At 38.4% G+C, this 17,345-nt stretch overlaps 1 protein-coding gene across 4 annotated transcripts in view; it reads left to right on the top strand.

Moving 5' to 3' along the window:
- ZBTB37 (zinc finger and BTB domain containing 37) overlaps positions 1-7,052 on the top strand; it is an 18,330-nt gene extending 11,278 nt beyond the window's left edge. For all 4 annotated transcript variants that reach the window (XM_032291346.1, XM_032291349.1, XM_032291350.1 and 1 more), the window contains one exon: positions 4,877-7,052. In XM_032291346.1, coding sequence (XP_032147237.1) covers positions 4,877-5,365 — 489 coding nt within the window. In that variant the 3' untranslated portion in view covers positions 5,366-7,052. The remainder of the gene's footprint in view (positions 1-4,876) is intronic.
- Positions 7,053-17,345: the final 10,293 nt, after the last annotated feature.

Genomic DNA, 17,345 nt, shown 5'->3' with positions numbered 1-17,345 from the left:
AAAAAAAATAAATAAAAAAAAATAAATAAAATAAAAAAAAATAAAAATAAAAATAAAAACATTCTGTAGCTTTTTCTATGACATGAAGTTTAATATACTTGGCCTCATTTTCCAAGTAATTTACAATCTTTTTAACCCCACTTTTCCCACCACTCATCAGCATTCACTGTCTCAAACAGGTAGACTCTCCATGTATCAGAACCACATTAAACTTATTTCTCTCTCTGCATCTAAAGTCTGGATGCCTCATTCTTTTCAGGTGTCTGGGTTCACCCAAGGCCCAGCTTCTGGTTTTATCTGCCATAACTGCTCCAGTCTTATTTTGATTTTTTTCTTCTTAGGCTGCTATTATAGCATGGTACAATACAATTTTTCCAAATTCACTAGACTCATGTATGTTGTTCCTTTTTTATTTGCATTACTTTTGTGTCTCCTGTTAAACTGAAATCTCCTTGAGAGCAGTGACCACCTTTTCTTTCCTTTTGTGTTTTTGCTTTTTTGACAGTTTTAGTACCAATAAGTCTTTGTTTATTCATTGTATTTTCCCAGGGAAAGGAGAAGGGAAGGGGAAAGAGTCAGCATGGGTTATGAATGATTAGAAAATGGGCAAGGAAGTAATGAGTACAGCAAAGTCAACCACCAAATAAACACACCCCAGCGATGGGGTCACCAAAGCCCAAAGAGGCTTTGTCTCCTGCAGTTCAGGAATGAGGGCAAGGGACTAGGAAAAGAACAGACAGGTACAGACTTTCCTACCCTCCCTCCCTCCTCATAAATTCAAGATTTCACATAAACCTTCAGTTTCTAGTGGTAAATATGAAGTTACATTTGTTCACCTCCTATTAAGCAATCTTGTGGCCACTTTGACATAAGTTTTTTACACCTGTATAAAAGTTCCTGAGTGACTTAGATATAAATTCAACATTTAGGCTAGGTGCAGTGGCTCACACCTCTAATCCCAGCACTTTGGGAGGCCGAGACGGGTGGATCACCTGAGGTCAGGAGTTCAAAACCAGCTTGGCCAACGGGGTGAAATCCCTTCTCTAATAAAAATACAAAAAATTAGCTGGGCATGGTTGTGGCCACCTGTAATCTCAGCTACTTGGGAGGCTGAGACAGGAGAATCGCTTGAACCCGGGAGGTAGAAGGCCCCCAGTTGCTTCTCTCTACTTTAGGATTAAAGATTAAATAGGTTTAGGCCAGGCACAATGGCTCACACCTGTAATCCCAGCACTTGGGGAGGCTGAGACAGGTAGATCTCCTGAAGTCAGGAGTTCAAGACCAGCCTGACTGACATGGAGAAACCTTGTCTCTACTAAAAAGAAAAAATTAGCCAAGCATGGTGGCAGGTGCCTGTAATCACACCTACTTGGGAGTCTGCAACAGGAGAATCACTTGAACCCAGGAAGCAGAGGTTGCAGTGAGCCAAGATCACTTTACTGCCTCCAGCCTGAGCAACAAAGCAAGACTCTGTCTCAAAAAAGAACATGGAGAAAGACCAGTACATTATATTTACACAAACTAGGCCACCTAGGAATCACCAACTCAGTGAAGGCCTACAAAGCCCAAATACAATAATTAGCAGGGTGCGGGGGGGAGCATTTTGGGGAAACAAGAACATAGGATCAGACACTATCCAAGTGTGTTTTATGTTTGAGAGACCAACCACATTTTCTAATCTTTGTATCTCTGAAATTATCTTCTTAGGTGCCTGATTAATAGGAGTTATTTTATCTCTAAGTAATTATAAGTAACTAAGTTTACTTAGTAGTTGCCCAATAAATAGGCACCTGCTAAATAGGGAGTTATTTAGTTACTTGTAAAATACTTAATTTTGGAGATCTTTCAAAAACAATACATCAAGTCAGATGACTTCTTAAGGCCCTTTAGTTAACTGTGAGTCTGTGGTTAGTAACTGAAAATTAGAATGGTAGAAGGCTTTGAAGTCCATGTCAAGTATCTAGTTTGATGTTTGTTTTAGAAAAGATAGAAACCTTTCATTTATATGGAATTTATTTATTATATGGAATAATTCATTCAGAAATAGCTGTTGAGCCAAACACTGATCAAATTCCTAGATATTTGGCAGTGCAGAATGTCCCTATGCTTACAACAGAGTTTACAATCTAGTAGGTAATTGCCTGGTGAGAGGAGTGAAATAATCTACTTCTTGGCAACATAGAGAACCAGGGGCAACCATTTTTGCCTTTGCTTCTTTTTAAGGTTTAAAACAATAAACTACCAAATGTGTATTGCTGCCTTTGACAAGGACCCAATCTATATTTTGTGGTATTTGTTCTTCTGTTGCAACTTCACTGCAGTAATTTTTTGGACAAGACTGATCATAATGTATGATTGTTGTGCTTACAGTTTATCACTGATTACTAAAGTGCATTTACTTTCAGCATGTGGATAATAGTAGTATGACATTACCTTCCTTAGAGTTGGGGAGATTTCTTAGGGTATTGTTACCCTCAAGATTATAAATAATATGAGTTTGTAATATTTAATAATAGCTAACATTTATTCAGCACTTTAGTGTATTAACTCATTCACAATGCTCAAAGCAACTAGTGAGCGAAATGCTATTATTATATTCACTTTACAGGTGAGGAAATTGAGGAATAGAATAGCTAACTAACTTGCTCCAAGTCACACAATAAATAGAACTCAGATTTGAACCCAGGTTTCAGCATCCTTAATTGCTATGTAATATGCATTCAAAATATAGGTCCTAAAAGTTACCATTGTTTTTAGAAAAAAAGAGTACTGTTATCAGTTCAGTTCTCATGAGAATTCTGTAAAGCTCGCAAATCATATGATAACCTTTGTACCTTATGGATGAGAAGACAGCCTTAGAGAAGTTATTCTATGTTTTGTCCTTGGTCACGCTTTAGTGGAATGATTCCTCATTCTTTATGTGAATTCAGTTTTTATTTTCCAGGGAAATGAAGCTGAAAAAAATATATAAAACAAATCAGAAAATAATCTTAAAACCTCAGTCTTAGTATTCAACCATTGACTTTACATACTGCTTCCCACACCTGTTGAGAACCACCTCTAGTGAAAATGCTGAGTAGCACCATCAGGATAGGAGGAGACAAAACACATTTTTAGAATTAAAAGGGCACAAGATTTTCTATATTGTCTCTTAGGGGAAAAATCGCAGGGACAAGATTAATTGCTAACTAGATGAATCTTGCTCTAGTTACTCCAGAGTCAACTTTGACATTTTCTTCTGTTTGCATTGGTACTTTAGCCTCTGTTAAACATGTATAATTCCTACCTACATATTTAAAAAGGAGTTTATTCTCCTAATGACTTCAGAAGTTACTTATTAAATCAGGGTAAAAAAACAAGTAATTTCTGATTGATTTTTTTTAATACAGAATTTTGAACAAAAACATTTCTAAATCCAAGGTTTTGTTTGTTTGTTTGTTTTGAGATGGAGTTTTGCTCTGTCACCCAGGCTGGAGTGCAGTGACATGATTACAGCTCACTGCAGTCTCAACTTCCCAGGCTCAAGCGATCCTCACACCTCAGCCTTCCCAAGGAGTTGGGACTGAAGGTGTGCATCACCACACCCAGCTAATTTTTTTATTTTTATTTTTTGTAGATATGGGGTCTTGCTGCACTGCCCAGGCTGGTCTCAAACTCCTGGGCTCAAGTCATTCTCCCACCTCAGCCTCCCAAAGTGCTGGGATTATAAGCATGAGCCACCTATCTGGCCTTAAATCCAAGATTTTTAAGTTATTTATTGAAAAGAATATGTTCATATTCCCTCCCAGTTTTCAGATAGGAGAAACCTATGTCCTACAATTTACTCTGAGGTCAGTTAAGCTTTTAATAGTCTTTAGAGTGAAAATAATATGTTAATATGATACTGAAATATTTTTAGATAAAAAAGAATACTGTCACCTACAAATTATATGTATTTTTATAAAGCTAGCTACTGCTAGATTATAATGTGGTATTAATGATGTCATAATTTATAATATATTTGTCATTATATATTCTATACTATCTAATATAGTAAATAGTAGTCATTTGCCACTTGTCACATGTGGCTTTTTAAATTTAAATTGCAATTGAAAGCAGTTAAAATTGTAAAAATTACTCAGTTGTATTAGCCATATTACAAATACTCAATAGCCACAGGTGACTGGTGACTACTGTAATGAATGGGGTAGGTTATAGAGCATTTTCATCATCATAGATAGTTCTGGCTGAGCGTCGTGGCTTACACCTGTAATCCCAGCGCTTTGGGAGACCAAAGCGGGTAGATTGCTTGAGTCCAGGAATTCATGGTAAAGCCCCAGCTCTGCAAAAAGCACAGAAATTATCTGGGAGTGGTGATGCCTGCTTGTGGTCCCAGCTACTCAGGAAGCTGAGGTAGGAGGATCAAACTGAGTCTGGGAAGGTTGAAACTGTAATGAGCTGTGATCATACCACTGCACTCTAGCCTGAGTGAGAGATCCTGTTTAAAAACAAAAACAGCTCTGTTAGACCAGCACTGCCTAAGTACTTGATTGTCTAGAATATAATTGTAAGATTAGGATCCAGGGTATGGTGTAAGTGGGCTCAGATTCTCAGATTACTGTATGTTCAGCTGGGGTTTAATAAGCATCCAACTGGTCAGACAGAAAGTAACTTTACTGTGTTGTTCTTTTATATAGTAATAGAACAGAGTATTCTCAAATCTTTTAAAATTATTGTGGCAATATCTTCACTTTTTGGTAGTAATTAATTTTATGTTTGGTTCTCCACTAAAAATGTACGTATATCTTAGTAACAAGTAAAAATAGATTTGATTGCTTTTGATATGTATGCTTAATAATATATGTTCTTTCTTGGTTATTTTCCTTACCTGCTGCAGGTAGAAGAGTCAGCAATGATGGGAGTAAGTGGCTATGTGGAATATCTCCGAGAGCAGGAAGTATCTGAGCGGTGGTTCCGGTACAACCCTCGTCTCACCTGCATCTACTGCGCCAAATCTTTCAACCAGAAGGGAAGCCTGGACCGCCACATGCGCCTACACATGGGGATCACACCATTCGTCTGCCGCATGTGTGGCAAGAAGTATACCCGGAAAGATCAGCTGGAGTATCATATCCGAAAGCACACAGGCAATAAGCCCTTTCACTGTCATGTTTGTGGCAAAAGTTTCCCCTTCCAGGCCATCTTGAATCAGCACTTTCGCAAAAACCACCCTGGCTGTATACCCCTGGAGGGGCCTCACAGCATCTCCCCTGAAACAACTGTCACATCTCGAGGACAAGCTGAGGAAGAGTCACCTTCACAGGAAGAGACAGTTGCTCCTGGGGAAGCTGCCCAGGGCTCTGTGTCCACCACTGGGCCAGATTGAAACATGGAGGGGGAGGGGGCTGATCCTCTTCCCCTTTGAGCCGTAAGCAGCCAGCATCAGGGCCGTGGGCTGTTACTTTAGATTTACAAAATACCATGTCACTAGGCCAGAAGGCACTCCCAAGATGTTGCCAAACTGGAGGATTAGCAACATACACAAAAGCACTAAAGGCTCTTCCCTTCTTATTTCCCGCTCATACTTTGGAAAATAATCAAGCAAATCAACTTTCTAATTCAGGGATCAACAGCCTTGGTTTGTTAACTTTATAAGAGAAAAAGCTTTTTTAACAAAACGATGATAAATGGTCATTTATCTACCAGTCATGTTTGAACACTGTATTTTGGTCCATATCATCTTTGTGGCTATCATTGCCCATATCTAAAAAATGCAGCAGGAGCCTCGACCATCGGAAGCAGCCATCCAGAAGAGAAGGAGGTAGTCATGATGGTGATGAAGACTGCCATAACATGCATTTTTGTGTTTCAAGAAAAAAACGAATGCTGGTGGTTCTTATTTTGAAAGGTTAGACTTTATCTTTGCCCTGACTAGGCATCTAATACTTTGCCTAGTTATTTCATATATTCAGCCATCTTGAAAGCAGTATTCTAGTGGACAGCATCACCTGAAGCACTTGGCAACTGGAAGTGAAATGAGCAGCAAAGCATATGCAATAGGTACTGCTACATTTGGGGACTTTATTGTTGTGTTGAGAAAGAGAAGAGCAGGGAGGGAAGTGTTTTTATGTTTTGCAAATATCAAACAGCACAGAGCCGTACTGCTAATTCCTGACTGGTATTTGTAAACCATAGTGCTACACATCCTTGAGTAATGGCTCTAGTTCAGGTGAAGTAATGTGTTAGGCTGACTACCAAAGTTTCATCCAGTCTCTTTGGCTCCTATTTTCACATTCAGCAATATTGTACATCAAAAATGTCACTTTCCAGTGAAATGAGCCTGGATTGTATTTTTAAATCTACAGGTCTCCATTATTTGATATCTTTTATATGAAGTTTTAAACATGTTTTTTCTGCAGTATTGTGGTTGAAGAAATTCAACACTATGGTTCTTATTACAACCACAATTTCATTTCCTTATACATATGTAATAGTTTATATTTTCAGGCATATAGAAGAACCTCACTTAAACCTATGTCTCGGGTCTGCAAACCTAGTAATTCATAAACCAACCATCAGCAAATAGCTGGTGACTCTAAGAGCTTTGCTTTTTAATAATATACTACAGGGCACTTATCAGAAAACATCATGCAGAATCATGTTGCAATAAATGATCAATGGATCAGTTTTGATCAGGTTTAGTTACTTAGTCATTCCTAAGATTTTTAAAACTTCAAGGGACCTTTTTAGTAATTCTGGGTATTTCTAAGATTCTTAATCCAGCACTGAAAGAACTTACCGAACATGTAGAACTTTACATACCTTGTCTTGCATGCAGTAAGAGAAGGAGGAATATTAAGGGATGCAGGCAAATAGATGCTTACAACTTACAGTGCAAGTTGAAAAACCTCTAGCTTCTCTTGACGGAGCACTAACTGTTGGGATTCTTTTAAGTATTTAAGTATGTAATGGTTTAAGAAATTGTTTCAATGCAGAGGCATAGATGATTGTAAAAGAGCTTTGGGAGAGGGGCAGGTCGTACCTGCACTAGTGAACCATTTGTGAGAATGTTAGTCATGTGCTCTTTTCCTGAGATTGCTTTGTGGTATGTGAAAAGGTGTGGTATGTGAAAAGAATGAAATTTCTTTGTGATAAGAAATTAGAATGCAAAAGATAGATCTTAAGCAATCTGAGAATTGTACATGTACATAAAGCTGCACCCTCTCTCAAGAGAAAGGTTATTTTCTCTTCTGAAAAAGCATAGAAATGCATCTTTTATGGGAAGATAATGATGCTACCATTTAATAAGAGCCTACCCTTAAAGGCAGCATTGAAACTGTATTTCGTCTTTAGAAGACATTGGTGCATCCTCCTCTTTAGTTGGGCAACAGCATGATAGGGTAAAATCTGTCTTCTAAAGCCGTCTTTAGGGACTGGCTATGCTCTGTGGCATAGAAAAGGTAAAATTGAATTAGACTAAAATCCTTAGGGAAACAACTGGTAATAAGGTTTTCAGTGGACAGAGTTTGCCATTACTAAATAGGCAGTGAGGTAAGAAGTACAGATTATGCTGCTTTGGATGGAGCTTTTAAGCTTACCAAAAAAAACTTCAAGTCCATCCTACTTTTGAGAAATAGTATGCTAGAAAGTTCTTTTTTTCTTTTTTGTATTTTTTTGACAGTGTCTCACTTTTAATCTCCCAAACCGGAGTGCAGTGGTGCAATCATAGCTCACTGTAATCTTGAACTCCTGGGCTCAAGCGATTCACCTGCCTCAGCCCCCAGGTAGCTAGGACTATAGGCATGCACCACCATGTCCAGGCTAATTTTTAAATTTTTTTATAGAGACAAGTGTCTCTACAAAATTTGCCTAGGCTGGTCTTGAACTCCTGGCCTCAAGTAATCCTCCCAAAGTGCTAGGATTACAGGCATGAGCCAGTGAACTTGGCCTGGAAAGTTCTTTGTTGCTTTGTTAGTTTCTTAGATTATATGTGAGAAATGGAGCTTTTTAAACTATTACCAAATTTTAAAGGTGAAGTGCAGTAATTTATGTAAAGAGAAACTTTGCAACATTTGTCAATTATCCATCAAGGGTTAGCAACAAACAAATGAGGTAGGGACTGTCTCATTCATGTGGAAATGCTATGAATGTTTGGTGGGTTTCCCCTCCCTTTTCATTCACTTTAAATGGCTTTTTCCTATATTGATACTGTGAATAGGGTGCTTCCTGGTCATCTAGGACCACATCAGCACAATCATGTTTGCTGGTTCTCTCCTAATTAGCCTAGCCAGAGCCATGAAATTCATGAAATTTAAGGCAGCCTAGGTTTTAAACAAATTAAAACTTCTGAAGACAATTTCCCCATTTTAGTTAGAAGAGATATCATTATTCTAAATAACTGTCCAAGATTCTTACCCAGGTTCACTGTGACATTGTCCTAGTTCTTAGCTAGCAACACTGATGGATCAGTCATAGGAGTTACTGATGTTCTGTCTACATTAATGAACACCTATATTGGTGTGTATACAGAGGATACCTCTTTAGGATGTTCTAAATGGACTTTGGCTGATGCTGAAAATTCATTACCAAATCTTAACTTGCACGTGTTACCTTGTGAAGGGAACTACATTAGCAATGAGAGCTAAATCATCCATAAGTACTTTAATGCCATGAAACTGCAAACACTGGGACTGTTTTCATTTATTGAGTGGCACTTAAGTAGCAAAGGAACTATCCAGTATTCTCAGCAAAGAAGAGAGATAGAAGTATATTAATCTGTTTTCATTATAAGACGTACCTTTATTCTCTCTAAACTCTAATACCAGTATAAAATATAGCATTGGCATGAACAGTTAATGCTGTACTTAGGCAGAAAGGCTCTTTCTAATGACTTGTTCTCTCTTTACTCAGAACCGTATTTACCTCTGAACCAAGTTGAATTTTATTTTATTCAAGTTGCAAACAACTCCATGCCATGTTTATTATACTAGAAGGTTAAATCCAATCTCAACTACATAAAAGTAAATTAGTTCCTAAAGGAAAATTTTTATTTTTGTCGTTTTTATAAATGTTTCCAGTTCTCTCTATATCAGTGAAACAGGATTTTTCAAAGATGGTATGAAGGTAGGAAAAACTTTTTCCTCACAGCTTAATAGTTGACATCTGGCATTGGTTGGAATTGGTCTGGTGGCAGGGTGAAATAGAGAACTTCATTTTTTTTCCCCTCTTTAAAGACAAGGTCTCACTGTGTTGCCCAGGCTGGTCTCAAATTCCTGGGCTCAGGTGGTCCTCCTGCCTCAGCCTCCCGAGGGACTATAGGCAGATGACTACACCTGGGTGTAAATGTCATTCTTAATAGCTGAATAATCTTTGGTCAAGAAATAACTTTTCTAGAGTTTTAGCTGTTACTTGAAATTAACTGTGTTTTTTTGTTTTTGTTTTTGTTTTTTTTTGAGATGGAGTCTCACTCTACCACCCAGGCTGGAGTGCAGTGGCATGATCTCAATCTTGGCTCACTGCAACCTCCGCCCTTCTGGGTTCAAGCAGTTCTCCTGCCTCAGCCTCTCAAATAGCTGGGATTGCATGTGCTTGCCACTGTGTCCGGCTAATTTTTGCATTTTTAATAGAGACGGGGTTTCACCATCTTGGCCAGGCTGGTCTTGAACTCCTGACCCCATGATCCACTCACCTTGGCCTCCCAAAGTGCTGAGTGTACTTAGGCAGAAAGGCTCTTTCTAATGACTTGTTCTCTCTTTACTCAGAACCGTACTTACCTCTGAACCAAGTTGAATTTTATTTTATTCAAGTTGCAAACAACTCCATGCCATGTTTATTATACTAGAAGGTTAAATCCAATCTCAACTACATAAAAGTAAATTAGTTCCTAAAGGAAAATTTACAGGTGTGAGCCACCACGCCCAGCCAGTTGTGTTTCTTTTTGACTGGTGAAAACTAGATATATTTGTTTGACTAGATGATCTAACGTAAATGAAAGCAATAGATAATGGAAAGGAAATTGAACAAAGACAAAAGTCTTCTTCATCATGGTGGAAAGGCATTTAATCAGGAAGAAGGTAGAATCCTGGAAGTTTTTTTTTTTTTTTTTCAGGTACAGCAGGCAGGGATTTTTCTCTTCCTCAAATGTTCTTCCCCTTATCTGTGTACTTATTTGTTCAAGGAATAACAAATGAGTCTTTATTGAACTCAGTCTTTGGAAATTGAGCTCTTTATTTAGGCTATATGTGAAAGAGTTTAAAATATTGAAATATTTTGGTTGCTAAGCATGTTTAGAAAAGAAGCAATTGTCAGGCAAATCCCTAAGTCTGAGAAGATACCCTCAGCAAAATATACCCCTAGGACTTACAGAATTAGATCAGGGGTCAGCAAACAATAGTTTCTAGGCCAAATGCTGAGGCTACTTGCTTGTGTTAAGAAAATTTTAATGGAATAGGGCCACACTTACTCATTTAGGTATTGTTTATGGCTTCTTTCTAATGGCAAAGCTGAGTACTTGTGACAAAGATCCCATGACCTGCAAAGCTGGAAAATACTTGCTGTCTGGTACTTGTGAGAAAAAATTTGCCAACTCCCAAGAAACAATTACCTCCTAAATTTGTCACTCCTGACGTTCTGCCTTTTTAATCATTTGGTTGAGGTTTTAAATTCATGTTGTCACGTATGCATGTTTCTTGAAAAAGTTTGCCAACTTTTTCTAGATCCTCTTCTCATAACTCTTTTTGTGCTCCTTCATAGTTCCTATTGCTTAAAAGCATTTAGAATTGGACTTATGGTTTGTTCTTGCCTTAATGGTGCAGGTATTTTAAAGTTGAGTTATAAGTAAGTTTTGCCATTCCTTTGAGTTAACTAGAACTGGTTTGCATAATGGTGGCAAGAATGAATTTTTCCCCAAATGGATTAAAAATTAATTTCTTTTTTTTTTTTTTTTTTTTGAGACGGAGTTTGGCTGTTGTTACCCAGGCTGGAGTGCAATGGCGCGATCTCGGCTCACCGCAACCTCCGCCTCCTGGGTTCAGGCAATTCTCCTGTCTCAGCCTCCTGAGTAGCTGGGATTACAGGCACGTGCCACCATGCCCAGCTAATGTTTTCTATTTTTAGTAGAGACGGGGTTTCACCATGTTGACCAGGATGGTCTCGATCTCTTGACCTCGTGATCCACCCGCCTTGGCCTCCCAAAGTGCTAGGATTACAGGCTTGAGCCACCGCGCCCGGCAAAAATTAAGTTCATTAAGAATAAGTATTTTGATTCGTATCCAAAGTACTGTTTTTCTAAATTAGAACCCCCTACCTTTTCCCTTTACGATGTATCTTAATTTTAACTTCTTTAAATTTACTCTCTCCTATGTAGAATAGTAAAAAGCCAAGTTTTTCTCCCTTTTTGCCTGGATGTTTTAAAACATAATGAAACATCTGAAGATTTCAAATTATTTTTAGACCTATCTTCCCATTTATGTTACTGTCTATAATTCTTCTGAATATGTATTGGAACATTACATATTTGATTTATGAATGTTCATTCTTAGTGTTCAGATAGCCTACTTATACTCGATGTGGGAAAAATGGGAACTGTTAGGGTGTTGATAAACAGAAATCCTTGCAGGAAGCTGAGTGAGATGGCAGATACCTGTAATCCCAGCTACTCGGGAGACTGAGTTGAGAGGACCACTTGAGGCCAGGATTTTGAGCACCAGCCTGGGCAACATAGACCTCATCTCTAAAACGAAAAAACAAATCATTGCAATATGAGAGAATAATTGCTTCCCATTTGGAAATGATCTATGGGCTTTTGAATTAAATCTATCTCAACAAAGTTTTCTAGGCCATGCTGATACAGTATAGAGAGTTTGATTCTCTGTTGTGAGCACTATCAACATAGACAAAGTTCAGGTGAGTGGCTTTCTATAGGAAATCTCTTCACTAGGTATTTTAAAGTTGTCTTCTTCTAATTGGATATTAGTTTTATATTATATATCCTCTGAGTAATAGGTAATCCTCATCTATAAGGTTCTAGAATATTTGCCTAGGGTAGACCTGCCTTGGCTTAGAGCATTTATACCTATAGTAACAGTAGGTTTTTGAGATTTGGGAGTATTACTTTTCTGATTAACCTGGGATTCTGATTAATCTGGAATGTAGGACTTGTGAAAGAAATTGAATTTTGTTAGCCCACAGAATCATCTGCATCCTACTCTATTTGAGGTCCTGGTAATAGATATCAATTTAAATACGAATCTATTGAAAGCAGTGGAGTTTTCCAAGCATTATGACTTCCTTGATAATTTTCAGTCTTTTTTCTTATTTTCTAGTCTCTTTCCCTATTTTTTGTCTTCTTCCTCTTAAATGGTGCTTTTCCCAGGGCCAGTCTTTTTACTTCTAGGCAAGCAGGCTTTTTTGTTCAGGATAAGCCAGAGTTAAATATTATGAATTTTTTTTTTACCGATCTCGGATGAGACGGAGTTTCACTCATGTTACCCAGGCTGGAGTGCAATGGCGCGATCTCGGCTCACCGCAACCTCCGCCTCCTGGGTTCAGGCAATTCTCCTGCCTCAGCCTCCTGAGTAGCTGGGATTACAGGCACGCACCACCATGCCCAGCTAATTTTTTGTATTTTTAGTAGAGACGGGGTTTCACCATGTTGACCAGGATGGTCTCGATCTCTTGACCTTGTGATCCACCCGCCTCGGCCTCCCAAAGTGCTGGGATTACAGGCTTGAGCCACCGCGCCCGGCCTATTATGAATATTTTGAAACATCTGAATATGTTACATTCCAAAGTATTTAATTATTGATAAAAGTAGTTATATCAAAACCTGAAAGATATTGGTGCAGATTATCCAGTTTTGTTGTGTAGACAGACTATCTTTCTCCTCAACTGTGACACACAGCAGTGACTTGAGAACACAAATATTACTTGAAATCCACATTATCTTTACAGAGGGTACATATATAAATAAAATTCCTACCTGACATTTTTCCCATTATCAATATATCAGTACCTTGCATCTTAACATAGATGAAGCCCATTAGCTCAAATACTGGCAGCTTCAAACAACAAAAGAAGTTACAAAGGCAAAGCAGTTAATAAAAAGACTTGTCTATTGCCTGCTTCTTTTATATCCACTCAATAGGTCCTGTCCTGTTCAGGGGGCTAGAGTATACCATCCTGTTAAGACAGTTGTTTTTTGTTGTTTTGTTTTGTTTGAGACAGAGTCTTTCTCTGTCTCCCTGGCTGGAGTGCAGTGGCGCAATCTCTACTTCCTTGGTTCAAGCAATTCTCGTGCCACAGCCTCCTGAGTAGCTGGAATTACAGGTGTGTGCCACCAGGCCTGGCTAATTTTTATGTTTTTTGTAGAGATGGGGTTTCGCCATGTTGGCCACACTGATCTCAAACTCCTGGCCTCAAGTGATTCTCCCGCCTCAGCCTCCCAGAGTCCTGCACTTACAGACATGAGCCAGTTAAGAGAGTTTTATGTTCAGGATCTCATATGGCCTATACCACAATTTAATATACTGTGAATCTTAGGATCTCAGTTAATCCATAATGCCAGGAGTTAAAGTATTTCATAGGAACATGTTTCCTCTTCTATGAAATCACCTCTCTGCAGTGATAGGTAATGTATAGGAGAATCTGTTTCATTAAGTAAATATTAAATACTTTTTGATACCAGACAACAAGCTTGGAATTTGTATAATAAAACTGACTTTATATATAGTTTAGACATGATGTGTCTTCCTGCACTTAAGAGTCCTAAATCCATTTGGTTGGCGTCTGAGATGTATTGCTTTTGAAAAGCCTGCACTTTTTACTATAAAGATAAAAGATCAAAAAGGGGACAGAATTAGCTGTATTAAGTGCTTTACTGTCATAACTGCAGTTAATACAATAATACTATGAGATAATAACAGTAGTGTTAAAAATATTTTTTTTTGAATGCTTACTATGTGCCAGGCACAGTTCTATGTGCTTCACGTTGATTAACTCATCTAATCCTTATGACAATCCCATGAGGGTAGATAACTTATTATCCTCATTTTAGAGGGAAAGAAACAGACACAACTTGACTCAGGCAGTCTAACACTAGAGTTGCCTCTAGTAGGTATAATTGTATCACATTTTATAGATGAGGAAACTGATGAACCCAAGGTTACATAACTGGTAAATTACAGAGCTGGTATTTACCAATCTGATTCCAAAGCCCAAACTATCTGCATGATGTCATGTTGACTCCATTTACTTATAAAGAATTGAGGTTGACTGGAATATGCAGTAGCCAGAAACACTACTGCTTTTAGTGAATGTGTAATTCAAGAGTAAGTGTTTGGAAGATTCTTCAAAAGCTGATGCATTTGATCTTTGAGCAGAGTTAAATAGTGAATATTTTCTGTGGATATTGCCCACTGATTCAGAGGAGTCACCAATGTGGTTAGGTCTAATAGTGAGTGAGATACTATCAAGGCAAAAATTGAAAGAGTTCCAGTTACCTATTGCTGGTAACAAAATTAAAATTAAGTAATTTTAATTACTTAAGACCAACCATTTTCTATATCATGATTTTGTGAATCAGAAAATTCAGGAAGGGCTTGTCTGGGCAATTCTGCTCCCTGTGGCAATGACTCAGATCACCTGATGGTATTCAGCAGGTAATTAGACAAGTCTTGAGTGTCCAAGATGATCTTACTTACATACCTGACACCTGGGTTGGGGGACTAGAGGGATGAGCTCAGCAGGGCTCCTCTTTCTCTCCATGAAGTCTAAGGACTCTATGGGTTCTCTTCATCCAGGTAGTCAGACTTATTACAAGGAAACCTCAGGCCTCTGAAAGGCTGGGCAGAAGATGCCAGTCAACTTAAAGGCCAGGCCTAGAACTATCATAGAGTCACCACTATACTCTTCATCAAAGAACTTAATGGTAAGATGACAGCAAGAATGAGGGGGGAAGAAAGATAATTCAATGGTCAGCCCAAATTTAAGGAGCGAGGAACTACCCTACCACTTTACAGAAGGCATGTCCAGGACTTGGGGCTATTTCTAATGTGTTATGGGGTAGCATCAGGGTTTTTCTTTTTTTTGGTCTTGACTCTTTGCTATTTATTCATCAATTGTTTGTGCTGTAGAAACTATTTATTATGTCTACCATGGGTCACTAAAGGAGCTAGAAGGAGAATGAGACAAATACCTGGAGCATATTTCCTTAGCTGCCCTCTCCTCACAAGTTTTGTTTATCTTATAGCAAAATTTTCATTTTGTACTGTGTTCCAAGTTGTGAACATTCACCTGTTTTTGCTGTGAAGCCACAGTAACTAAACGCTGAGCCAGAAATACTCTAGAAGGAGTAAAAAACTTACCCCTTTTTTTTTTTTTTTTTTTTTTTAAGTGGGGTTTCACCATGATGGCCAGGCTGGTCTTGAACTCCTGACCTTATGTGATCCACCCACCTCGGCCTCCCAAAGTGCTAGGATTACAGGCGTGAGCCACAGCGTCCGGCCTTTTTTCTTTTTTTTTTTTTTTGAGACAGCGCTTCACCCTGTCACCTAGGCTGGAATGCAGTGGTACAGTCACAGCTCACTGCAGCCTCAACCTCCTGGACTCAAGCAATCCTCCCATCATAGCCTCCTGAATAGCTGGGACTACAGACGTGTGCCACTATACCTGGCTAATTTTTGTATATTTTTAGAGACAGGATCTCATCATGTTGCCCAGGCTGGTCTTGAACTCCTGGACTCAAGAGATCCACCCACCTTAGCCTCCCAAAGTGCTGGGATTGCAGGCATGAGCCAATGTGCCTGGCCCCAAAAGCTTACTGTTAAATAATTTGATTTATTAGCGATATCAGTTGTATTTTAAGTTTACAAATACAGGGTGAATACTCATGTGGTATGGAAAAGTTACGTGGCTTCTGAATCTCTTCCAACAGGAGTTTCTATTGGGTGGCTACATGAATCATATTCTTGAGATAGTGAAAAGTTTTACCTTCTTATCTTAATCCCATCTCTACCTCTGCCATACCTCCTTCAGCATGCTTTTGTGCTAGAAATGAATCCGTTCCTTTCATTCTTATTACCTATCATACAGGAACATTTATCGCCGCATTTTATATGTTGTTTATCTTTTAAAATTAGCAATTGCTACCAGCCTCTCTCATTGAAATAACAGATCATTGACGTTTTTTGATTTTTGGTTAGATATGTCAGATTTAGGATGCCTTATTTAAACTTGTGCTGATTTATTAGACTGTTCCTGCTCTGAGAAGAAATATGGACAGAGAATGAATTTCATTGTCCATATTGATGAACCCCAAATCAATAAACTTAAGAAAGATTTGAGATTATCCCATCCATGTGCAATGAATTCTTGGAGCATTAGCTGTATGGGCTTCCTACTGATCATCTGCAGTTATCACAGTAAAGAGATCTCTGTTCCTAGGTCAGGCCTCAGAAATGCAAATAGAGGAAATAAAGGGGTACTCAATCCTGAAGACTTAATTTGGGGTACCTACAAAACTCTAGGAAGGGAAAAAGAAGACTTTGGCATTTGTAGTTGAATAACCAGAGATGGACTGTTTGAGGCTTTTAGGCATAAAGATTTTTTTTTTTTTGAGACGGAGTTTCGCTCTTGTTACCCAGGCTGGAGTGCAATGGCGCGATCTCGGCTCACCGCAACCTCCGCCTCCTGGGTTCAGGCAATTCTCCTGCCTCAGCCTCCTGAGTAGCTGGGATTACAGGCACGTGCCACCAAGGCATAAAGATTAATTAGATTTTATCATATAAAGATTAGGGCAAATTATTTTTTTTCCCCAGTTCATTCTTAACATGTTAAGGGGCAAATTTTAATGAATAAAAATTTAAAGGCCTTAAAACTTTCTTTTGGATTCACATTTCCACTCTGTTATAATCTACTTTGGTATAGTCTGCCCTTTATGACAGAGAAAGCCTTTGAAAATATTGTTCTAGGGAATGAAAAATCGTACGATGATCTATGGAAATATCTCTCATTCTCTATTATAGCCCTTTGGGCCCTTCTGTAGATTCTCTGTGAATCTAAGTTTGAAATCATTTGGTGTTTGCATGAGAAATAATTCTTACTATTGATTTAAATAATTCATAAATGTGGTCTTAAATTGCAAGCAAGAACAAAGCCTGAAAAAAGGGAATCTTATAGACTGACCAAATATGTATTACTTATTTTCAACACACAAGTCTAAACCATTTCAAGCTGCTGCAACAACCTGAGTGAGCAGAAATTCCTTAATGTTAAGATTTCTGCTTTTAGTCACATCTGAGGCAGATGTTTATGACATATTTGAAGATGATCCACTGAGTTTCCTATAAAGTAATAGAATCCTAACTATT

This window comes from Sapajus apella, unplaced genomic scaffold (assembly GCF_009761245.1).
Source record: "Sapajus apella isolate SASKATOON/1434 unplaced genomic scaffold, GSC_monkey_1.0 scaffold25, whole genome shotgun sequence".
In the NCBI taxonomy this organism is placed as follows: Eukaryota; Metazoa; Chordata; class Mammalia; order Primates; family Cebidae; genus Sapajus; species Sapajus apella.
This window is presented reverse-complemented; position numbering and strand designations above follow the sequence as displayed.